Genomic DNA, 26282 nt, shown 5'->3' with positions numbered 1-26282 from the left:
TAAATATTCTACAGTCTAGGACTTTGAATTACCTTGTGTAAGAACTGTGCTGTATAAATAAACTTCCCTTGCCTAGTAATCAAATACGTCTTTTCACTCAAAAATGAACGACAGATTGTAGAGTGTGATTACCAAATAACCCGCCACGGGGCCAAAGAAAGTTACAAGCACCTGCAATTGATAAAAAGGTAACAAAAATTATTCAATTCAAGAAAGAACTCATTTCAAGGTCTGAGTTTAGCTTCTGCGTGCGCCAGGATGTACAGGAAGTCCAAATCAACAATAAGTTCCATCAAAATTAGCTTGGTTTTTGTACGTTTCGGTTTTCGTCTGACCCGTTGGAACGAACCACTGTTCTAAAGCTGTCAAATTAAAACAAGGGCATTTCCATTATGGCCGCGGTGGAAATCCCATTACATTCATTGATTGTTATTACAAGGATTTCAAGGACAAAAGTTTGGACACACGCAAGTCAAAAGTCATGAAAGTAAAGAAAATGCATTTAATGAGAAGGTGTGTCCAAACTTTTGGCCTTTACTGCATTTTAAGTTTAAGCCCAACTTTTTAAGCACAGCAGTGAACGATGGGCTCTTACCCACAGCATCCCTGTTCCCATAACTCCCTAATATAATATTATTTTAGTTCCTGCTGAAGTGGAGTCATAACCTTGTCACTTTAAATACTACCTCATCCGAGTTTCTCACAACTCCAGTGTCCCGGTTTTGGTCATGTTTACCTATTGAAGATACAAAAAAAAGTCCTTCCCAGCAAATGAATTGCCTATTGACTATCATGAACTCTGCCAAGGTTTGTGATAGAGAATGAATCATATTATTAATCACAGATTCTGGCTATCACACTGGACCTTTACTTGGATGGTTTACTGACAGCTTATTATGTTTGGATGGCTAAATAATATGCATTATGTGAAGGGAAGGCCAAGTGGTTAGTGAGCAGGCCTCACAGCTAGGAGACCCGAGTTCAATTCCACCCTCGGCCAACTCTGTGTGGAGTTTTCTCCGGGTACTCCGGTTTCCTCCTCCAAAAACATGCTAGGTTAATTGGCGACTCCAAATTGTCCATAGGTATGAATGTGAGTGTGAATGGTTGTTTGTCTATATGTGCCCTGTGATTGGCTGGTGACCAGTCCAGGAGGGTGTACCCCGCCTCTCGCTGGAAGACAGCTGGGATAGGCTCCAGCACTCCCGCGACCCTTGTGAGGATAAGCGGTAGAAAATAAATGAATGAATGTTAAGGGAGGGATCAACTCATGTTATCACAAGCTAATCATCATCATTAAAACACTATTATGTAATTTTTTTGCGTCAATTACCTGCTCTAGTCCACTACACATAAAAGGGTGAACATGTGGCAAACGTGCACCCTTTGTGTGTTGTGTGTTATTTTTCTGACAAATACGCTAACGTTTGACCCCATAAAGTCAGACTGAAATGAAATTTCGCTTTACAAAACGGCCACTGTAACTGTAGAGTGTTTTGCCGAATCACTGTAAAATTTGGTACATATCTTCATTGTACTGACCAGCACGTCTGTAAAATTTGAGCAAGATTATTTGACAAACATGGCTACCATCAATCAAAACAATCAAATCTTTGCAGGGTTACAATTTGCCCATAGTTCACTGACCATTTGTTTAATATTTATTTGTTATGGCTAAAAGGATAATACTGTATATTTGAAGCTAAATTGTCAGGGTTCTTCATAGAAAATCCAGTGTAAAACATCTACAGCAAGGGTGCCCATAAGGTCAATCATGAAGGCAGTTTGGGTTCCCTTCACGATGTGAAATCCAATGTATACTATATGGAGCTAGAGAGCATATCCATTCATACAATATATTACTTAACGCTATTTTTTAGAAAAAAAAACTGTGATGGTAATCAATTACATGTAGCGGAAAACCCTGAACACACATTAATACTCATATTCATGAATATAGTACATACAGTATACAGTGCAGTATATATTTTTAAATGTATATTCTGAGGTAGATCTTTGGGACATTTTAACAGATGCTTGAAGGCATGAAAAGTGTGAGCACCCCAATATTCATTATGATAATATATATTATATATATATATTATATATGATAATAATATTCATCAAATGCAAAAACAGTCAGTTGCAAATTCAAACAAATGTTACATGATAGAATTTGATATCTTCTGAGAGGGAAAAGCACTTGGCGGTTGGGACTTGTTTCCTGTTATGAACAGAATGATGGATGATGTCAGCGCTTCCAGACTTTGGGGACCAAAGGTTAACAGATCGTGTTGGTGTTCATTTTAAAATGTACAAAGGCTGTGTGAACCCATGGGAGACATTCAATCACCGCATGAACATGTTTGTGCTTCCCTGGTGTTCCCTGAAATGTACATTATCAGTACTAGTTTTTTTTCAGTCATCAGTCAGATGCAGCTAAATAACACAGCAAAATACCATACCACAAAGCCAGGGGGTGCTCAAAGTGTGGCTTGGGGGCCATTTTCAGCCCGCAGCTCATATTTTTGTAGTCACCCTCCGTATATTGTAAAAATCGACGTCATGTAAAAGGTAAAATATGTCTTTTTCTTATCAGTGTCATCTCTTAGCAAGGTGCAGCTTTCATCCTCAAATGTAATTAAGTGCAACCAAAGTGCTTTTCCGAGGAAAGCCCATAAAAGTATCATGCCGATCATCACCATGCAGGATGAGAGTGATGTGGGAAAACTGCCACTTAACTAGTTATGACTTGTTGCCGGTTTATTGAGTGAAGTAATAACGCTTGTAAAGAAACAAGATACAGGAAAACACGAGTTTCTGTGCGTAAGCGAGGCCAAAACAGCAGCTCACAAACGCAGCGCTGAAGGAGGATTGTATTCAATGACAACACCTCTCAGCAAAGCTCTTGTTTGTTCTTTGGAGGTCACGCAAGCCTCATCCATCCACAGACAGCCTGTTCCAACTTGAAGCCAAGAGGCAGTGCAGTAAAGATGATTGGTGTCCAAAGTACATCTGTTAAAATAATATAATAATAATCATAATTTTCCCTCTTGCCATATTTTTAATGGCATTCCAATCCCTTTATTTAATGTTCTTTTCCTGTTTCATGAGATTATTTCTACTTATGCTGCAACATGGTCAGATGCAAGCAGCTCATCTGCTGATCAGGTGGTTTTGGTTTACAAACTGCGTAACTTAATACACATTTTAGCAGTAAACTTCCTGTTGGAACATTCCGTGTGATCTGGCTGTTGTAATCAACGTAATGAAAACAATGAGATGGCAAACCCACTTCAGTCAGTGGCGTGATGCTGGATCAATGAGATTTAATTTGCAAATCAAGTTCAACATCATTGCTCACGGCACGATCGAAGCCGCTTCAAATACACACACACAAGTGTGTATGCGAGGTGAACACAAATACACACCCTTACTAGTTTTGGCGCTTTGGAAGACAAGTTGTGTGTGTTTCCAATGTACATCGAGTCAAACACAACAGATGCACATCCTCATGCACATGGAATGCATGCACACTCACCAAAACAGCTGCGGGTGCTTTGGGTAGCAGCCACATTCCTCATAAGAGTGTGTGAGGTCAACAAGCAGGGTTTCCGCTACATGTAATTGATCGTGGCACATCACCATGCAAAATAAAATCGGCCACACCTTAAAAATTTGTTTGTTTGTTTTTTTACTTAAAAAATGTAACGTAAGTTATTATATGAATCCTATGTAAGTAGCTTATTATTTACCCACATTTTGAAAATCATGCACCGGAATCACCTGTCTGTACAACACAGCAGCGGCAGTCAGCCCCCTCATGCCGCCCACCACCACATCTTCAAAAAAATCAAAGGGGAAACCCCTGACGAGGGCTGTTTCTAGTGTGGCAAATGGCAAGGAAAGTCAGTCACATTTGGCACACTGCAGGACAGAACACATGCCGGGCTAAAGCCTATAGCTTAACCCCAAAAAACAGTATAGAAAAGAGAGGGTATCAATACACTACATCAACCACCACATTCCTGTGTTCCCCGTTCCTGAGACACAGCTCTCGATCAATTGTGACAAGTAGTGACCATCGTGTAATTAATACGTAATACCATTCTTTACATAACAGTGTTCGCAGCAATATAAACACAAACTTGATAGCTATTTACTGTAATTTCTAGTACAGGGACTGCTTATTTAAGCTTGAGTTACAACTGTGCTGTAAAATAATACATGCATTATCATGAAATGATCTTGAGATGCTGTGACAGGGCACACAAAGGGAATACAGCAGAACACACATGCCTTTGCAAATATAACTTTACGTATCCACGATATAGGACATAATCATCAATACTGGTAATCGTTACATCCCTACTCTGACATGACAGAGTGAAAAACAGTTCTCCTCCCATTGCGTGTTGAAGTGGTAAGTTTTTGGCTTATTACTGTCCTTCCCCACTCCGTTTAAAACCCCAAGTTAATAATATGTAAAGCTTGGTAGCTTGCAAAGAACAATAACAGTGTAAAAGTGACTTTTATTTGTTTGTCTTAAAAATTCGACAATAATAATAATAATTATTATTTCCAAAAGCAATGTGTTATTGGTGAAAAGATGTCAGGTGCATATACATCTGACCTTCAATAGATGATAAATCTTGATATGAAATAAAATGGCAGGTCTGTTAATAGTGTGTTCATTAGCAACTGGTCACAATATGTGTTTAAATAATTCAACTTTTAATCCCTTGTTCTGACAAAGACAACAAGCGTGTTGAATAATACTCCAAAACAGTGTTCTGGTTGTTCACTTGACAGTGTGTGTGCATGTGGTTGCACTGATAGCTAACTGCGTTCACCTTGGCTAAATATACAGTACATCACCAAGCCTTCCTCTATAAACAGGCCGGCGTATAACATTGCTAACATAAAGTTCCTCCACTTACTCACACAGCATGATATGCTAATTGAAGACAGCAACTTCGGACACGTATCCTAAAATCGCTCAAAGCATGCTTTGCTTACACACGCATGTTGAAAAGCGTCATGGAAACAGACACAAACAGTAGGAAACTGGATCTGAAATAACAACTAGTCCAACCAGAGGTTAGGGATCGTTAGCTGCACAAACAATTATCAATTTACAATACAATCATTTCATCATTTTTGGGTTCAAGCCTGAACTCGAGCCACAAGCTACACAGTTACATTCCTAAATTGAGCACCTGACTGACTTAATGTGCACGCTCACATCCATGTCATGTGTGATTGAATCACATAGCGAGCCGCGCAATTACATTACTTCACAGTGAGAGTCAACATGCTGCAACAGGTCCCTCAACAACTAGTCTCTTCATGACTTTTATTATCGACTGCGTCACTCTCCCTTGCTAATTATTCTTATACTCACCCATCACATAAACTGGAAAGTCAGAGTGACCCAACGCAAGATGCTCAATTATATGGAAATACCATATTTTCTGGACTGTAAGGCGCACTTTTTTTCATAGGTTGGCTGTTCCTGTGACTTATACTCCAGAGCGACTTTCATTCATTCATTTTCTACCGCTTATCCTCACAAGGGTCGCGGGTATGCTGGAGCCTATCCCAGCTGTATTCGGACGAGAGGCGGGGTACACCCCGGACTGGTTGCCAGCCAATCGCAGGGCACATATGGACAAACAACCATTCACACTCACATTCATACCTATGGACAATACACATTCTAGCATGTTTTTGGACTGTGGGAGGGAACCGGAGTACCCGGAGAAAACCCACGCATGCACGGGGAGAACATGCAAACTCCACACAGAGATGGCTGAGGTGGAATCGAACTCGCTGTGTGGCCTGCGTGCTAACCACTCGACACCATTTCTGTTCATGTGTATTTTTTGTGTTAGCATATCTTACACATATCCAGCCTGTTCTCTATTCTTTTATTGTTAGAACTTGCCTTCCAAGAGGACGTAATGTCTGTTTTGGTTACTGCAAGTTACTGCAAGTTACTCAAGTTACTTTGGTCAAATTACTGCAAAAATGTGACTTGTACTCCAGTGCAACTTATATATGTTTTTATCCACCTAATTATGTATTTTTGCCCTTGTGCGACTTATACTCCGGAGCGACTTATAGTCCAGAAAATACGGTATATTTGGTAACAGCTCATTACAAGCCTGATGAACCATGTGATTTCCCCCAGCCAATCAGCAAAGAAAGGGAAACACAACAATGAAAAATGTAATAATTAAATATAATTTATGTTCCAGGCGTAGTGAGGGGGAACTACCAATATAGCTACAGCACCAAATAGCCGATGTGAAACCAACTTCATCATGGTACACCGACATGTTATACAGCAACCGGTTATCTGGTTATCCAATCTTCAAAATACAGTGGAGCTACAGCTGATACCGATCCCGAACATCGGATTGGGATCGCAATATAAGGCACACTTAAAAATCTCAAACATCGAAAGTGCGCATTATTATCCGGTGTGCCCTACGGTGCCTAAAATATGATATATGTATATAGATATATACATGAACACAGATGTTTTGATTCAAACCCATATATTTCTTGCATAAAACAAGAGAGCTTACCACTGCTAATGAAGTGCATTATATCAAATACCGTGGAACGACCCTGATGGAAGCCATAACAAGAAGCCACATTAAGTGATCAAGCATGCAGGACAGTGCAAACGCACCCAATAGTACAAAATCAATTCCATTCAACAATTCAACTTCGAGCAGGAGCTTGGCTTCACATCACTCACAGTCGTCCTCTTGCTTACATTTACAAGCACTTACTTTTACTATTCTTCTCCTTCCCTGCCAATTTCTAATTTTAATCATCTCCTACAAGAAGAGAGCTGTACACAATCAGCTATAGTATACTGTACTCCTGATCTGTTGTAAAACTTGTCTTTGAAGTCATCACATATATACCATCATTGCATCACATATAATTAGTGGGCTTAGTTCATTTTGCAAGGTTTTGTTTACCCCAGTCATCCCTTTCTGGTGATGTTAGTCCAGGGCCCCGTTTCACGAAGCAGGTTTAGTGAAAACTCGGAGTATGTTAACCCTGAAATGAGGGAAACTCTGAGTTTTCCGTTTCAAAAAGGGAGGTAAGTCAAACCAGAGACAGAGGAGTAACTCCAGCCTGTTTCACAGAGAGAGGTAACTTAACCTCGGTGTCAGTTACTATGGCAACAGACTCTGTGAACATAACCTGGTCGGGACCGGGTTTTCTTCAATGAACCTCGAGTTTCTTTCTGTCTCCGCCCTCTTACGCTACACACGGTGTGATTAATTCATTGTCGCGCGTGTTTAAAGCCAGTTTGGTCGTTTTTCTTCAAGGTGTGCTGTGTGTCGCATTGTTTTTTGAACCATGGCATGTCCATTTGTAGAAGACCCTGTAGACCAGAGGTAGGGAACCTATGGCTCGGGAGCCAGGTAGGGCTCTTTTGATGACTGTATCTGGCTCTCAAGCATTTCTTACCACAATAAAAATTTATTTTTGCTAACATTTTAAAGTAAACATCACAGAAATGACTGTTAAAAATAATATTCAAAATCAACAACTTTCTTATGCATTTTAATTCGTCCATCTATATTCTGCTGCAATACGGCCAACCATATCTATCTTTCCTGATATTTTCCAGGTCAAACACCAAAACTCGATTATTACTGGGTAATGCGGTAGTCTACCTCGGTCATTGAGATGTCAAAAAAACATGTAAATGTAAACTTTCCTCCTTTAGTCAAATAGCTAAAGCTGCAGAACCAAGCCTTCTGATGAAGATGGCCAAAAGAATGAAATACGTCTACGGAGTACGGTGCAAAACTATGCAGCAGCAGAAGTTGTATTAATGGCAACAAGTATTTGATTTATTATTAGACAAGTGTGCTGGCCACACCCCATTGGCGTGGGGTAGTGTGCCTGGTCTACGTAATTAGAGCCCATTATCTAAAACTGTTGGTCTTACATAAAAATGCACACATTTTATTGCATTCAATGTTTAAAAAAATGTACATGGCTCTCACAGATACACATTTTAAAATATCTGGCCTTCATGGCTCTCGTAGCCAAAAAGGTTCCCGACCCCTGCTGTAGACGAAGAGGCACTACTACTCAGAAGAGAGCTCCGCATTCGTAGGGAAGTTATCCACAGGTCGAGATTGGACACGCTATCATTTCCAGATAATTTTCTTTTCGAACGGTACCGCTTCACTTCACCATCCATCACTTACATCCATAATCTCATCCGTCAGGACATTCAAAACATCACCAACCGTGGACGTCCATTGTCATCCACCCAGATTCTGTGTGTTGCTCTTTGTTTTTTTGCCAACGGAAGTTTTTTATATAATATAGGTGATGCAGAAAACATTAGCAAGGCCACCGTCTGCAGAGCTGTGACAAAAGTGTCCCTAGCACTAAAAAGACGAATCAACTCCTTCGTTGTGTTCCCGGGACATAAACCCGTGGGGGTCATCAAGGAGGAATTCCACAGAATTGTAGGTGAATGTAGAAATCAGTTAAAATGTATGATTATAAATCATATTCAGTTAATGACATGGTGCTGCAACCTCACACTGGGATTTGTCATTTTAATTTCTTTTAGGATTCCCTGGTGTGATAGGGTGCATCGATGGGGCGCACATTCCCATCGTTGCTCCTTCAGAAAATGAAGGAGACTATGTGAACAGAAAATCCATTCACAGCATCAATGTGCAAATAGATTGAATGTCAGACTGCATCAAACTGCAAAAACTCAAAATCATACCAACAATATTTATCTTATTTCTCGTCAAAATGTCTAATTTCTGATCAAAACGAATCACACCTAAAAGTAAATTGTTTTTAGACAATGTTCACGTGTTTCAATCACATTTCACTTAAAAAAATAATTTGAAAAATCTGTCAGTGGAGCAAGTTTGTTATTTCTACTTATTTCAATTGAAAATGTGCGTGAAAACCAGTTACTTTTTATGTGGTGTCTTAAGTGTAAAGACATTTGATGAGAAATGTAGACCAACTACATGGTCACCCATGGTGAATCGAGGGAACGGGGCTCCATTGATGAGGGCTTTTTAAAGTCGTGGTGCACCTGCTTAACTCAGCGTGAACAAACTCTGTGTTGATTGAACCAATTGAAATCACCTGTTCTGAAACCCGTAAGTCAGAGTTTCCTGTCTCAGAGTAGATCAACTCAGAGTTCAAGGTTAGACTCCAGAGTTGGTTGAACCTGCTTCGTGAAACGGGGCCCAGGTTGGCCTGATTCCTTACATCCTCTGAATGCTTCTACACAAGAAAAAAAAGTCACTTTAGATATGAGAAGACTTTGGACACTGACATAAAGTGTTGTTTCCCTTTCCATACTATAGATTACCTTCAATATTTACACATAGACAGACATTTCTCAGATAACTATTTAGTAGTTAATTCCCGTTCAGTGATTTATTAAGCTGTAGCTGCGCCATGTTTTTACATACACTATTTCGACACAAGTATTGGGACAGCTCGCCTTTCAACCGTAAGTCAGGTGAAAATCGAACAAAACTGAATATTGAATAATTCTAGCCCCACCCTTAATATATGGCTTGTGTAACTGAATACAAAAATAATTAAATGAGACATACCTGTTGACAAAATCGCCCTCAAGTGGAAGCGCAATATCATCATGTTCAAAGTTACGTATGTCATGACAGGTGTGACCAATCAAAAATGTAACCATCCGGACAGGAAATGACGTCGGTGGTACGTTCAGTGGAATTACAAAATCTCGCCACAACTAGCATTAAAAGAATGGTGAAGTAAAAGTGATGCATTTTGAAAATATTATACAGTACTGTATGTGCAAATTCTGTAGTTTTAAAAATAATAACATGACGCACAAAACTTTATTTGTCAGGCCTGACTGTTTTATGAAGAAAAACATTGAAGACCAGGCAGGTCTTGCAACAAGAAAAGTCCACCACCTTATACATGTTTATTGTTTTCATTTGAACCTTTCTCTATTTGGAGTCAAAAAAGGCAGATGAGAAATAGAAAAAGAACCTTGCGATAAAAGGAACATTTCATACAATAATATTGAAATGATTTTAGACACTCAATTTCTAAACCAGCCTAATAAGTCTTAACGTGTCTTCGTGAAGGACAAACAAATATACCACAATCACAATCTGCTTGCTCTAAGTCGATCAAAACACACGTAACAGTCTGTTGCTGGAGCGTAAGAGAACACACACGTTCTGTCATCGTAGCGAAACAAGGCCTCTGGAACACAAAGGACATTTTGCAGCATGTTGCAAATATGTAAGGAGTGGATTTTTCTTTTAGTTGCCCCAAAACACAAATTGACAGCGGCTATTGACTTTTCTTGAAAAGTTTACAATTTCATTCATCTGAGAAACAACTGTGTCAAAAAAAACAGAAGCATTGAAACAAAATGTAAACCAAATCACATGTGGGTCAACATAAGCTAGCTGAACAAAACTTTCACATCTTAGCTTTGTAGTATAAGTGACAAAGCAAATTCATCTCGTTAATAATAATGACCTAACGGTACTTTTCGTTTTTTTTTACAATAAAAAAACAAAACTAGCCCCGAGCACCACACTTTGGACACCCCTAAATGGACAATAGAAACAATAAGCACTTTCAGGAAGCTCTCTCACAAACAATAAATAAGTATATAGAATCTTTTGTTGTGTATTTGCTACGGGTTCGGTTTGAAAATAAATACATACAACTAGCATAATTAAGCACATAAAGCAGTATTCCATCACTGTCACCATTTGTGTCCCTGAAGGTACAATCTACACTAATGTTCCACATTGGCTGATTGGTACCAATTCCCCACAGGTCTGTTTGCCACGAGAAAGGTGTCAACAGCAGTACTACTCCAGTGACAACACCTAAAGGTACAATGCTGTACTTCCATCCATAAAAAGACTGAATCTAGTGTTTTAGTTACTGTTCAGTTCCGCCTACTAGAGTATTATTGCTTGTCTACGCTATGAAGCTGTAAGCCCCACTTTTCGATAAAAAAATGACAACACTTGGTCAGGTGGGAACAACACGGACACACATTCAGATTGTTGTGTTCATACTTGATGTTTGACGCTGCGATTTGATTCTTTTTTGTCACACAGCTGTGTGTCTTGAATTCTCATTCCTGGGTGACGGGGGAATCTTCCTGGTGTACAAGCTGAAACTGGCCGCCCTGCACCTCGCCCTGGGCCCTCCTCCTTCGTCCCCGGTCGGTGCCTGTGTCGGGCACTGGGGTAGGGTGCTGTAGCGGCCTGGGATGGGTAATGGCTCGTGGGGGGCATCCTTGGCGAAAAGGCTCTGGATGAGCTGAAATTTGTCCTTTTCTTCTCGTAAGAAGAGGTTCACCAAGAGCTTTTTTTCACGTTTTAGCTGCTCCACGATGGTTTTCGGGATGTCCGGGATGACCCAGGCGACCACCAAGCTGAGGAACATCACAAGGTTCTACAGGAAAATGAGGACAGGGAGTTTTTGCATGTTTGTCACACTAAAATGTTTCAAATCGTCAAACAAATTTCGATTTTAGTCAATGAAAACACAATTGAGCAGAAAATGCAGACCTACATACATGGCTGTGTGAAAGAATGATTGCACTTTTCTAATTTAAATTCCAGCCTTAAGGCTAGATTGTGGCTTGTAAAAATGTACCAGACATTGCTATATAATCTACCGTCAGGGTTACTTTGTAGAACAAGCATTTGTTCATTCATTTTCTACCGGTTATCCTCACTCGGGTCGCGGGAGTGCTGGAATCTATCCCAGCTGTACACCCTGGACTGATCGCCAGCCAATCACAGGGCACATATAGACAAACAACCATTCACACTCACATTCATACCTATGGACAATTTGGAGTCACCAATTAACCTAGCATGTTTTTGGAATGTGGGAGGAAACCGGAGTACTTGGAGAATACCCATGCATGCACGGGGAGAACATGCAAACTCCACACAGAGATGGCCGAATTGAACTCAAGGCTCATAGCTGTGAGGCCTGCATGCTAAACACTCTCCACCGTGCAGCCCTAGAACAACCATATACAATATAAAAGAATTCCAGATAGATGGATGGATGGATTTCCATCTTTAAGGGAGATCAGATGCTTTTCAAGAGGGCTTGGACTTACCTTGAACCCTGTCTGTAGTATTATTATTATTTTCTATAGATAGTCCAGGATAGCCTCGAGTATAGCTTCAAAATGTGTGTTTTTATTGAGGGACATTTGGTGCACATGTGTTCCAGAGGTATGCACAGAGGGCTCATTATCAAATTAACTTCTCCCTAACTGACTGAGGCGTTGGTAATGTTTCCGAGTACAATGTGAGGCAACTAATACGGAATGACTGGCTACACATAACACACTTGCATAACATTGTATCAGAGCAGTGTTATTTGCAGAAATTTGTATATTTTTGATAGAAATGGGTTCAACTCCAAAAATCCAGACTTTTGGATAATGTTCAGAGACGCTTGTTGTTTATTTTGCTGTGAACGGTTTTACGATGTGCCAAACGCCAGCTGTGCTCCTACCTGAAAGAGTATGACAAAGGCCAGTCTTGCTGCTAGGACACACCAGTACTGTTTGGAGAACTGATACGCATCTGGAGACCAGGGGGGTTCCCTGTAGTCTTTATACCTGAGAGAAAAACAAACAAACACATACTCATCATTTCCTGATTTATATGATTATTTGAACTGGAGGAATCCTGTCATTTGCACTTAAAATGTTGAGAATCGGCCTCACTAAAACATCCTTCAAGGGGAGGAATTTTATTAGGATTCCGTTCCATTATTAGCTTTGTAGTAAAACCCTAAACCAAAACAAACACCCGACCGCACATTTAGCTAATGGTTAACATATTCCCAAGACATATAGGAAAGAGGCACTAAGAAAGACGATAGAGAAAGTATTTGACCTTCTGTAATAAATTAGTGATGCCAACCAAGGTTCCCTCAGTCTATGACACTGCCTGTAAGCTAAACACCATAAACCTTGTCATGTGCACAGTAGCGATTCTAGGTTCAATGGCGTCCTGTGTGGCACCCTACTCTCTGTTGCTGGTCCATTTTCCCCTCAGAATCAGCCGTGGGACTTGAATAACTGCAACTGCAACATACAGCAGCGTGAAAACAACATTCCCCTTTAAAGGAAAACTGCACTTTTTTTGGAATCATCCACAATCCATATGTGAAACCTGAACACACGTCATCCGGACTTCCCTATATGGGCTACAGATTGCCTGCACTCAGTAAACACGGACCTATATATACGGAAGTCCTCGGGAGTGCTTGGGAGTGTGACCAATGACAGCAAAGCCTGGAGGCAGGCCATGGGTGGAATACATTAAACAGACCGTTTGGGTCTAAAGCAGAAAATCCATGGAAACGCTGCAGAAAGAGGTGCAGAATCTGGAAGATCTCGAAAGCTTTCTGCGCTAGCTGCTCTATAGGAGTCCACAACTCAATACAAAGGACAGACAATAAGCACAATAGGATTAAAATAAGAAAAGACAAAGAATTAAGCAAAATCTTATGACTTCAGCATACTAAATCTTGTTTCGTATGTCTGCTTTTCAAGACCACTATTATGTGCGGTGTGATAGCCTTCTATAAACTGACCACCAACTTTAATTGGACTACAGTTGAAGGCAATAAAAGCTCAAATATATAACCAAAACCAATATAGGAAACTATAATCATAGCTAACACTGCCTTTTACAATACACAGATTTGACTATGAATAGTCCACCGAGGCCGGAATAGACTATGCGCCCCTCTTTACTTGTATACACACACACACACACACACACACATCTCATTATGCCGCTCTGCAGCAACTGGAGCATCAATACTCTTTGGCAATGGTGTTTCGTGACCTTTATTGAGCCAAGATACATACAGTATTTTAAATTAGAAATATCTTGCAGCACACCATCAAACAAACATGGCACAAAAAGTATATCGTACTTGCTGTAACAAACGAGGTTCATTTGTAACTTCTCCTGCCTGTCACTCTACGTCATTAATGTAATGTGTAATTAATGTAATGTAATGTGCTGGTTCACAATAGTTGGGAAGATTTACAAGATATCTCAAAGAGTTTATGATAAGACAACTAAGCAAGACTGAATGTGTTCCTTGACTATTTTATAACATACTAACTAAGGACTCAGACTATTGACACATTTGTCCTAAATCAGTGGTTCCCAAACCTTTTAGAGTGACGTACCCCTTCAGATATTTGACCTGAAGCCTCTACTCCTGGACTATTACTTATTCTAAACCTAAGAAAGTGAGTGTGAAAGAAGGAGAAAGAAGTTTGTTCACCACTTCCACACTACATGGGAGGAGGGTTTTTTCCTCTTCAATCACAGCCCTTGCATGCCAGCTGGGCTCTGCTGTTTCAGTAGCCAGTCTCCATGCAGTGTAAAAGATAATGTAATCTAACTAATCTAACTAATCTAATCTAACTATAAAGCGGGTGTATTTGGATGTTTATCTCTATCCAACAATGTCTCCTCTCTTCTCTCAGCTGACTGACACCTTTTTCTCATATTTTGACCCATTTTCTTCCTTCCTGCATACATCCATCTAAGCTGACTGGACAAAGTAAGGAGCTGTTTCAGAAGCCATGGGGTTGAATAGCTTGCCTTCTGCCTTGAGGCACCGCTTCCAACACCACTGTACACACTCACATCCTTCTTGACTCACCCTAAAGCCAATTTCACGCCTGTGAGCAGTCGAGGCGTACAGGATGGCATCATGGCTGAGACATGCACAGACACAAAGACTGGCATTCGTGGACTGGAATTCATTTGTGACTTATGTAAGAGCAGGTCACACTTAGATGACATGCATGACCTTCCCCTCTGGAGGACAATATGAAAGAGATGATGACAGCGATCTTTTGTGGCCACACAGTGCCTCGTTATTGGCTTAAAAGGCCTGCATTTGGCAACTTAAACACCTCTTATAGTCGAAACTGATGGTAAAACACATTTTTTTACCTGCAGACGGTGACATCTCCGTGATGAGAGTTGTGTGGCGCCGTGCCAGGTTTAAAATTGGATACGTTGAAGTAGGAGAGCGTGTGGTCGATGAAGCCATGCATGGTGCCTGTGTGACTGTACATGTACTGGTAAACCAGTCGAGGGATGAAGTCCGACGTGAAGGAGATCACAAAGGCCTCCCGGGAGAAAGAAAACATAACAGAGGAATGTAAATACTAACTAATCAATTAAACATTTTTTTTGTTGCAGTGACTTTGTGCCCGCTTCTCATAGACTCTTGTAATCAGGCTTCTGGGTTAAAATAGCCCATTGTGTCTTTATGAGGCATGATGTAGCGTTTTCTCTTTTCCTCCTAAGACTAGAGCAAACTAGAGCCCTTAGTCCTCAGGGAATGTTGCTGCAAAGTCCTTACAGAGTAGCTTCAACGCATGTCCACGTAGCTCCAGCATAAACAAGCTTTTCTCCAGCAGCTGTCAGAAATCTGCTTATATTGAAAGCAAACATGACAGCTTTCAGTTAGTTTTCGGGGATAAATCCTGCGCAAAGGCGACCACACACTTTGAGCTTTATGATCCTATATGCCGTTTTTTTTAAACACTTGTGGTTTTAGGTAGTACTGCAAAATCCCTTAGCAAAGATCCTTTATATGACAGAACCATCCTCATTTTTAAAGGCCTACTTGCAAAAAGACTTGAGATTTAAAAAAAATACTTAACATACAGTGGGGAAAATAAAATTTGATCCCCTGCTGATTTTCCAAAGATATGAATGGTACAGAACTTTTAAGGTGTGTTTGTTGTAACAGAAAGATGTAAATATCCACAAAAAATAATATTAAATAAAGTTCATAAATAAAAGTGAAAAACAAGTTAATTTGAGCTAGCTTACGATGCTGTCATTTCCAATATAAACCTCTCTAAAAAATAACTGCAAGGTTTGATATACACATGCCGTGATCATGCATTAACACGCACACTGATGATAGTTGCAGTATCTTGCTGTATTTTGATGATTTAAAACACTACCCAAACTTCTTTCCTCTGCACATTGATACACATACTTATGCTAGTTCCTTCAACAACAGCAGCATAGATACAGCGACAACACCTCCAATATCCATTCTCATTGGGATGGCTGTGTCTTCCTGCACTAGACGTGTGTTCCAGTCCTCTAGTACAAAACACCTCACTGACAGCTCGTCATTCACAGAAGGAAGAGCGGATATGTACCTCTCAATTTCGCTACAAAGACTCAACAAGATGCTCGTTTACCGTCTGCATTTTTTACCTGAGGAATGGAGCACATGTCTTGTGCTGGAAGACACAGCCATCCCGTGTTAATGCATGATCACAGCATGTATATCAAACCATAAAATGTTGTTAAAGTTTTTTTTTAGAGGGCTTCATAGTCAAAATAGATGTAACCCAGGGGTGGGCAAACTATGGCCCGGGGGCCACATGTGGCCCACCAAGCGTCTGAATCAGGCTTTCTAAGTATTTCAACTTTTAACATACAAACTGGCAACATGACTTGTTTGTCGTATGTCTTATTTAGTAAAAAAAAAAACAACAAAACTGTAAAATTAAATGACAGTTTGATGTGGTCTGGTGTTTAAAGTGCTCCTGGAAAACGGGACATGAGAACATACAGCTGATAGTATAACACTTTTACATATAAAATTAGACAAATAATTCAAGGAAAATTATAAGCATAAAATAGTGTGTATGTGTGTTAAATATATGTTCTGCCCCCCCGGACAATTTTGTTAACTCAATGCGGTCCACGAGTCAACATATTTGCCCAACCCTGGTATAACCCAATGACAGCATTGTAAGCTAGCTCAAATTAACTTGTTTTCTCCTGTTATAATGCACAGAAAAGGGACAGAAATAGGTGTTCATGTTACACATAAGGTTTATGAATGATTGTAAGATGAAACAAAATATAGTTAAAGCTTGAAATATGACATAGTGTTGCTATTACAACTACAGCCTCTACTTACATTTATTATGACTGAGAATTTTCCCATGCCACTCAATATGTTGTACCATATACCTAAAGAAGAAAACAGAGAGGGAGGGAGGGATGGTCAGTACAGGCAAAGATGGGTAGCCATTTTCTTATTTAAAATGAAGCACTAACTGGATTTGAATGTACCGTAAATGCTACGAGGAATGCTTCTATTCAATTCATCGCTGGGTGCGCAGTCCAGAAAATAAATCAATAAATAATTTACCTCTGCATGCGCTTTAAAAACATGTTACACTTGTCATACCCATAACAGTTTAATGCTGACGGAGTAGTTTTCTCTTCAGCATTACAACATTGGTTCTGTCTATTTGTCATAGAAATGTGAAGCTATGAAAAAAAATCTTGTTCATTTGAATGCCTGGTACAACTGACTAGAGACGTATTGATGTATGGTAAGATCTTTTATTAATTATTAAAGAAATCAAGTCTTCCAAGCTATTTCTGTTTCCATCACTATGTTTGTCCAAACAATGGACATTTAGTCTTTAAAATGAGCTGAACAAGAAACATGAGTGACGTAATAATTTTTTCCATGACTCCAGAAGAATTTACCAATGTCTTTGGCGCGTGCAGCCACCGGCCTGCGGAGCTCTGTAACAAACTTCTTGGCATCCAGTCGGATCTCGATGACGTTGTTCAGCAGGGCGAAGAGGGGCGCAAGGGGGAAGGAGGCCACGAACAGAGACACAAAGCCAAACTGGATAACTGTGGGAGAAAGAGCAAGAAAAAACACTGCCGTTAAACCCCTAAAATACTCTTTATGATGTCTCGTAACACTCCCTGTATATATCGTGAATTTCTACTATTGGATGCCAATGGGGGCTACATTATCTATTTAAACCTTCCAACAGGATGCTAAAGCCGACAGCGCATGTCTAGTCAGGAGTCACAGTCTAGCTCTGTGCTTTACATGATGCCTTTTAGGGTTAAAACACTCCACTGTGGCTAAAATGGGATGCAAAATCATTTTTCACAGCACACATCCATCAGTGAATACTGCCGGAGAGTAAAGATTCTGATTGGATTCTTAGACAGGATATTTGTCCAATCACCTTCCAGTACCAGTACCAGGACCTGGTCCTGCCCAAATAGTGCCCGATTCAGCAACTGCTACAGGGTCGCACAGTGATTTGTTGTTTTGTTGCACATAATAGTGGTGGTTAGCGCACAGGCCTCCCAGCTGGAGACCGGAGTTTGATTCCACCCTCGGCCATCTCTGTGTGGAGTTTGCATGTTCTCCCCGTGCATACGTGGGTTTTCTCCGGGTACTCCGGTTTCCTCCCACATTCCAAAAACATGCTAGGTTAATTGGCGACTCCAAACTGTCCATAGATATGAATGTGAGTGTGAATGGTTGTTTGGCTATATGTGCCCTGTGATTGGCTGGCGACCAGTCCAGGGTGTACCCCGCTTCTTGCCCGAAGACAGCTGGGATAGGCTCCAGCACCCCGCACTACCCTCTTGAGGATAAGCGGCAGAAAATGAATGAATGAATGAATAATATTAAAACTTTAAAAGAGTAAAATGTGTTTTCTTTAAGACTTTACCTATGCTGTTTATGCTATTCCATCGATTTTGCCTAATTTTTTGCACTTCCTGGCACAACTCTCCCATTTATCCTGGCTTGGGAATTGAACCTGCAGCAGCGTGTACCATTACACCACCAGGGCTTACTGTAACGTGATATAGTCTTCACTTAACATTTTGAGTCCTTTCCAGCTTCATTTGTAACGCTTCTAAATATATATACATCAGTGTTCTTGTAGGAATGATCTGTGGATGACATTTCACCTCTTTGCCGAGACAAGACAATCTAGTCTGTGCAGTGGAATTTAAGCAGTGTGAGAACGGGGGTTTCCGCTGAGCTGGAGACCGATGGCTTTCTCGGGACTCCACGCGAAGAAAGAGACAAAAGAGATGCGACAGAAGAGAGCCGAGCGCTAGAGGGTAAGCTCACAATCACCTCACTGTCCGCCGCCTGAGCCTTAGGTTGACGAGTTTAAGCGCGCGCATAGGAGAGAAAACAAACATGAGTATGTGTGACGTGATAGTGGTGGTATTAGAAGTCCATTAAGTTCCCACTGAAGGCCCAAGGACCAAATACATGACCCGCCACACCAGTGCTGCAAATTCACACGCTGGCAAGCATGTGCGAGTGTGTGCGGTTGCCCAGACATTTCTGACATTCCGTCCCGTGCCTTGTAGCAACATGAGCACAAGAAAGGACTTCCCACCTCTGTCTATCTATATCACATGACATGATCACAACAAAAGATCAACTCTCAAGTGGGAACACGACATCAAGTATATGACACTTGCTGTGATTTAAGTCCCTAAGGAAGTAAAGTGACTTTAACAAACATGATAAAGTCACAAGATCTTGCGAGATCTCTTGTGGGCACTGGGCCTAAGACAATAACATATTAATTAATTAATCAAATGATAAAATGAAAATAACCAAATAATTTTGCCGGCAGCTGCAAATTGGAGAGCGGTTAGCACACAGGCCTCACAGCTAAGAGACTCAAGTTCGATTCCACCCTCGGCCATCTCTGTGTGGAGTTTGCATGTTCTCCCCGTGCATGCGTGGGTTTTCTCCGGGTACTCCGGTTTCCTCCCACATTCCAAAAACATGCTAGGTTAATTGGCGACTCCAAATTGTCCATAGGTATGAATGTGAGTGTGAATGGTTGTTTGTCTATATGTGCCCTGTGATTGGCTGGCGACCAGTCCAGGGTGTACCCTACCTCTCGCCCGAAGACAGCTGGGATAGGCTCCAGCACCCCGCTACCCTTGTGAGGATAAGCGGTCAAAAATGAATGAATGAATGCTCGTCAAGAGAGTTCGCTCATTATTTTCTGCACTTTGACGCTTTCGTTCCATGGAACAATGGCAAGAATGGAGTGAGCGCTTTTTTCAGTCATAGGGTCTCGGTCTCAGTGGGTGGAGGCAAGGCCGGTAGCATACACACAGAGTGCACAAAAGTGTAACATAGTAGAAATTCTATTAGTATATGTTAACACATTTTCATACATATTTCATATTGTGAAGAGACTGTAAAAGAAGTACTTTTACAAGTTTAAACTCACTCATTTCCATATACTCGGGCGTGAGGCCTTCGAAGGGGGCAAGGGCGTAATCCAGGTTCCACTGTTGTGGTAGCCTCTCCTCTTCCTCTTCCTTCTCCACTCCTCCTTTATCCTTCAGCGTACGCACCAACTTCTTCAACTTCCTATTGGGATGGAGAGACACCAAAAGGTGAATTTATGAGGTGAAGGAGCTTACTTATGACTCGAGTGCATTTGGCCAGCTTTTATTGGCTATGCAAATTTGTTTAGTGATGATGGAAATTAACATCGACTACAACATGTGAAAAAAACAAATCGAATTTAAAAAAGCTAATAAAACCAGCTATGGTTTTACACACAGTAAAGTGGTTTGTGACAGAGGATGACAAAGCAATCTCTTTGATAGCTCATGTAGGTTATGTAATCATTATAAAACTGTCACAATTAATATCGAGATAATTAGGAATGAAGACATGATGACAACCACTGTGAATGGAATGCTTTTGGAACAAGGAAGCACTTTATAAGTACACATTTGGGAATGTGTGGAAAATGGTGCATGCCACTAGCCTGTTAGAGATAATATCCCACCTCAAGAAGTTCAAAGCTTCTTACACAGAAGAGAGGAATGTAGTCTACTTACGGGATGCCGATCTCAAAGATGTTGTTCTGGATTAGCTGCTTCCCGAGCATGATGATACTGAGCTGAATGCACAGCTCAATAAGGCAGCCTCCTGGAGCACACTGATGGAAACACACACACGTATTTATACTTTTGAGGTGGAATACTTAAGCCTGTTCTTGTGGAGTACTTAGTATGGCCCAGCCTCACCCAGATCCTTCTTTAGAAGATGATGCTCTGTGTATTTTACTATAAAGATGCATACCAACTAACCTCTTCCATTCGGTAGTCATTGAAGACGTACACATAACTCCCAGGCCGACCTGCAAACCTAAAAATGATACGAGAAGACATCCACTCAGCTTCCTGTAGTTGGTATCACACGTGGGGGTGCACGACATACCGTCCTTTGAAGAAAGCCACATAAAAAATGGGTGCATATGCATTCATGAACTTCAGCAAAAAGGCCTTCAGGATGAGGCGCTCCTCAAAGTTGGTCTCAGTTTTTGGAATCTCTGGAAAATATGAAGTTCGACCGTGAAGATGTCTGACCAGGTTATTTATGTATTTTATTTGTCTACCTAGCTCGGTCAACCACACTGCCACTGCGCCGTAGATCTCATCCAGGATCAGAATAACCACCAGATTGATGATGACCGCAGTGGCCGTCACAGTGACGCGGACGTTGGATTTTGTCTCCGGGTCTGGGCTCATGGCCATCAGGGCCGACACTGTGATGCGGTAGATGATGACGCCGAAAACTGCTGAAAAGGTCAAGCCGAACTAAGGACGGAGAAAGATACACATTCATGGTGTTTACATACTAATGCATGCACATTAGCAACTACAGTGAACATGTATGATTCAGTTAGTCAATGCACGGACTAACCATGAAAAGAATGGAGGAGACATTGATGCAATATCCGGGAAGACGGTCTTTCCAGGTTAACTTTTCAATGGCAGCCTAATTGGAAAGAGTGGGAAAAAACACATTCATGACTGCACTGGAGCTCTCTATAGTCACATGATGTAATTCATGCCAAATTTATCATGTTTCCAACAAGTCATGTCTAGTATTTGTTGCCATTTGCTCGGTTAAATATCCAAAAAAGGCAAAAAAAGACTGACCCACTTGTGTCAGATTTGTACAAATGGAAAAATATTCAAGTATGCAACCTTTGTCACCTTTTCATTAGTTATTATCACAATGTTCTTCAAATCACAGTCTAAATTTGGGCAAGCTCAGACATGGGTAGAATGGAATCTTACTCATTTAGCATAAATTGAGAACGTTTTTTACCACTATGGTTGGAAAGACATTGCTGACATCTAGTGGAGAAACTGACTGAGTGCAACATATTGCAGGTGCGTCCCTGACCCCCCCCCCCCCCCCCCACACACACACAAACATGGCATAAGACACACATATACATAAATATATATAAAATTGACAGCAACTATAGAATGCCCAATTTCCAATTTTACAGAACGTACATGTGTGAGAAGCGAGATGTGTGTCACCATAGAGACGGTCACTAATCTTACCTCTGGCTTCCTGCCCAGCATGCATCACTCCCACTCAGCCGCCCTCCCTCTGTTACTCACCATCCCTCCACTCAAGTCTCTGTCTTCATGTGTATCTTTCTCTTTGGATTCTAACCTCTTTATGATCTTTTTTAATATGGAGTCAGACGTGACTGCTTTGAAACAACCAAGACAAAGAAGAATGCGAACATTTATTTTAGGATATATCACTAATAAATTGTCAGAAAGAGCTTAGAACACAATATATTTACATTAATAGTAAGTAGTCTTGAGTAATATGCTGCCCCCTATTGACTTGGAGTGTAATAAACAGTGTGGTCAATGCGACCCACTTTCCAAGGGAGGGGATCAACCTTTGATCCACAATGTCACAGTGCATGCTGGAATTCATGTTTTCCCTGAGTGAACCACGGCTCCCCAGTGCCGGCAGCACTCATGCAGCACCATGACGCGACCACCACTTTTGTTTACTTACTAAAATATCCAAACAGGCACGGGCCACTTTTATATGTTTTAAACAAACCTGTGTAGATGAGCAAGGCAGTTTTTTTTATATTTAAGGAAAAAATATGCCTGCATCTCAGCTTTGTGTAGATAAATGTTGGTGGTGACAAAGCATTTCATTAATCTAAATTTTTTATCCTCACATTACACTTTTTTTTCTTTTACAAACATTTCACCCAGTTGATAAGTTGATACCTGAATTGTCTACATGGCCAGTGGGGTGGCCGGGGAGGAACCAGGGGTGGCCGCAGCCACCCTGTAGCTCTGTCACTGATTTCAAGTTTTACCTTGCACATTTTTTACTGTCGGAATATTTATTTATTTATTCATTCATTCATTTTCTACCGCTTTTTCCTCACGAGGGTCGCGGGGGTGCTGGAGCCTATCCCAGCTGTCTTGGGGCGAGAGGCGGGGTACACCCTGGACTGGTCGCCAGCCAATCACAGGGCACATATAGACAAACACCCATTCACACTTACATTCATACCTATGGACAATTTGGAGTCACCAATTAACCTAGCATGTTTTTGGAATGTGGGAGGAAACCGGAGTACCCGGAGAAAACCCACGCGTGCACGGGGAGAACATGCAAACTCCACACAGAGATGGCTGAGGGTGGAATTGAACCCCGGTCTCCTAGCTGTGAGGTCTGCGCGCTAACCACTAGACCGCCGTGCCGCCTTATTTATTTATTTATTTATTTATTTATTTATTTATTTATTTATTTATTTATTTATTTATTTATTTATTTATTTAGTTATTTATTTAGTTATTTAGTTAGTTAGTTAGTTAGTGCACTTTGGACACCCCTGGTTTATACCTTAATGGTATCCCAACCTGCTGTCGAGTGTAATTGCTCCATATGTGTGTGTTAATTTTGGCAATGCGTCTGGAATTCAAGAATAATTTCCCAGATACTGCTGGTCAGTTTCAATAAAGCCGGAAACATCCAGGATGAAAGCTGACAGAATTGGGTCGGGTTATATGCAGCGGCCGTTCTGTTTGCTTTTATTAGTGCATAGACCTTGAAGACGATGTTAGGTTTAGTAGGGATGACACACAAAGGGAGGCTGCATATGGGAAGCAGTTATTCGAGCATAATAACCTAATATACATGTTTGCGCTGTGGGAGGATGCACCCTTGCAAGCAAAACTGCTGGAAATAAATACCTGAGAGCGCAGCAGCCAGAAGATGGAACAGGAAGAGAAGAACAGATAGGCCTCAGCGTGCAGGAGAGAGGAAATTAAAGGGAGGTGAGGAGGAAGAGGAAATGGTTGAGGAGAAGGAAGAGGAAGGAGGGGCGGGGTTACCGGTATTCCTGCAGCCATGGCTGAAAGTAGTTTTCTCCTCCATCTGTCCTTCCCTGTCACTGTCCCATCCTCCTGCTTCACTGGCTGGAGGACAGAAGGACACATTACACACACGCACACACTGGCACATGTCGAACACATGGGATCATTTGGCCAGTACCATGTGAGTTTTGAACGAGTTCATGTGTCTGCGGCGTGGCTGTGGCAGGAGTACACTGTACAGCAGTAAGTGGGCCAACAGGACTCCGTGAGACTGACCCAATTCACTAAGACAATCTAGATCACTCCCTGTTATTAAGATGAGGGCAATGTCTGCTGTGTGGAATCATTTAGGGTCATTTTTCCATAACTAATAGTACAATGTACAAGTACAGTATATGCACAAATGTGGCACAACATTAACGCCTCTATCCCATCAATGGCCGAGTCCCGTGGGGTAACCCTGTGCATGGTGTACAATAGCTAGTAACCACCGGCATCTGAAAAAAAAAACCTGTGGCTGTAGGCAAACTATTATGAAGTATCAAGTATGCATATCTACCTCTGCATGCGCTTTAAAATGTTGCTACTCAGCTGCTGGTGTGTGGACAACCCCTTGATGTAGTTGTAGTCACTTTACATGATGGCAGTAGCTGCATTTGAAGTATCATTCGTGGTCAGCATCCGAGGACTGTATCTACCTCTACATGCGCTTTAAAATGTTGCTACTCAGTTGCTGGGGTGCGGACAACCTCTCAATGTAGTTGTATTAACTCCACAAGATGGTGTTGGTGCATTTGAGGTATCATTCATGGTTAGCATCCGGCAGCTTTACCTAGCTCTGCGTGCGCTTTAAAAAACATGATTCCGCTGTTGGAGTGAAGCTCATGTGTACTGTTCATATTGAACTCATTAGCACTATATAAAATGTGATGTTATTACATAATGATGTGACAATGTATCAAATTGTATGTAATGCACCATTATTACATAATGTGGCGCTACAGGCTACAGGCTTCATTCTACACATTCTGTGTTGTGCAATATACTGTGCACACTTGCACTCTAAATCATTTTTAAAGTAAGAAAAAGAGTAGTTTTATGTTGAAATCATCAAATTTAGTCGTATGATGTACAGGAGTCCAAAACCCTTTCCACATTTTCCTACCTGATTCTTTTTCTTCTTTTTCTTCTTCTTCTGCTTCCGCTGTCTCTTCTGAAGGAGGATAGTTTCATATTTAGGCCTGGGGTGTTCCTAAAGGGAAAAACAGAATTTATGGCATCTTGTGGGCAGATTTGTACGTGTATACATTTATCAATACAAGCCAAAATATGATTTTTGCCTACCTCATCCTCCTCAATGCCGGTCAAATCCCAGCTGAAGCTTAAACTGATCTGACGGCGCTTCCAGTGCTCCAGAAACAGCACAGCTAAAGGCAAAAAAGGCAGGGTATGGTTTGGTCCGCCTTTCATTTGAGTCGACGATAAAACAAATCCGAATCCAGGTGTTTATAGATGCAAAAGTGTAGCCTCACCCCACAGAGACATGAAGATGGCAAAGAAGACAGTGGCGGGGTTATCGAACAGGTGTGAGGCTCTGGCGGTGCCGCAGGCGGTGCTGAGCTGCCAGAAGTCGCAGGCTCCGTCGCACAGAGGACACATGGTGAAATTGAAACGCTGATCACACATCTCGAGGCTGGAAAAGGAAGAAACAATAAATAGTGCAGGAATTAAAAATACTATAATTAAAAGCCCAGGAATGCGAGCCCTACTATTTACCTGGGTATGTTGGTGTCCACTGTTGCTACCCCGTAGCCAAACACAATGATTCCCACAATGGAGGCTGGCACCAGCAGCTGAGTGTAAACACCAAGCCATGCAAAATACAAGCCAATCTTCTCTCCAAAGTACTTCCTGTCGGGTGAAAAATCACATAGATTATCATGAGCAGGTACTACAAAACACATTAAGAGAGTAACAGTACTATGCCATTATGTATTACTATCATATATTACATTATTACTATTAGGGGTGTCAAGATCTCTTGTAGGCACAAATTGGCCATTGGAGGTTCGATTACCTGACCAAATCAATGGGCTGGTACTTGTAGAAGGCGGAGTATCTGGCCCACTCTTCATGTAAAACCTGACAGGTAATACG

At 41.2% G+C, this 26282-nt stretch overlaps 1 protein-coding gene across 4 annotated transcripts in view; it reads right to left on the bottom strand.

The window, feature by feature from the left end:
• Window positions 1–9977: 9977 nt before the first annotated feature.
• ano2b (anoctamin 2b) overlaps window positions 9978–26282 on the bottom strand; it is a 30115-nt gene continuing 13810 nt past the window's right edge. For 3 of the 4 annotated variants that reach the window (XM_078798327.1, XM_078798330.1, XM_078798333.1), the window contains 17 exons: window positions 26203–26267; window positions 25902–26036; window positions 25658–25818; window positions 25470–25552; window positions 25291–25377; window positions 24144–24227; window positions 21673–21747; window positions 21365–21566; window positions 21187–21298; window positions 21057–21114; window positions 20805–20905; window positions 20183–20325; window positions 17646–17798; window positions 17065–17117; window positions 15060–15238; window positions 12583–12688; window positions 9978–11496 (listed from right to left, as the gene is read on the bottom strand). In XM_078798327.1, coding sequence (XP_078654453.1) covers window positions 11149–11496; window positions 12583–12688; window positions 15060–15238; window positions 17065–17117; window positions 17646–17798; window positions 20183–20325; window positions 20805–20905; window positions 21057–21114; window positions 21187–21298; window positions 21365–21566; window positions 21673–21747; window positions 24144–24227; window positions 25291–25377; window positions 25470–25552; window positions 25658–25818; window positions 25902–26036; window positions 26203–26267 — 2145 coding nt within the window. In that variant the 3' untranslated portion in view covers window positions 9978–11148. The remainder of the gene's footprint in view (window positions 11497–12582; window positions 12689–15059; window positions 15239–17064; window positions 17118–17645; window positions 17799–20182; window positions 20326–20804; window positions 20906–21056; window positions 21115–21186; window positions 21299–21364; window positions 21567–21672; window positions 21748–24143; window positions 24228–25290; window positions 25378–25469; window positions 25553–25657; window positions 25819–25901; window positions 26037–26202; window positions 26268–26282) is intronic. The other variant, XM_078798332.1, reaches the window with a different exon arrangement.

The sequence above is a fragment of the Doryrhamphus excisus genome, linkage group LG2 (assembly GCF_037039965.1).
Source record: "Doryrhamphus excisus strain RoL-2023G ecotype Guam linkage group LG2, RoL_Dexc_Guam_v1.1, whole genome shotgun sequence".
In the NCBI taxonomy this organism is placed as follows: Eukaryota; Metazoa; Chordata; class Actinopteri; order Syngnathiformes; family Syngnathidae; genus Doryrhamphus; species Doryrhamphus excisus.
Note: the sequence above shows the minus strand (reverse complement) of the source record. Positions and strands in the feature narration are given on the sequence as shown.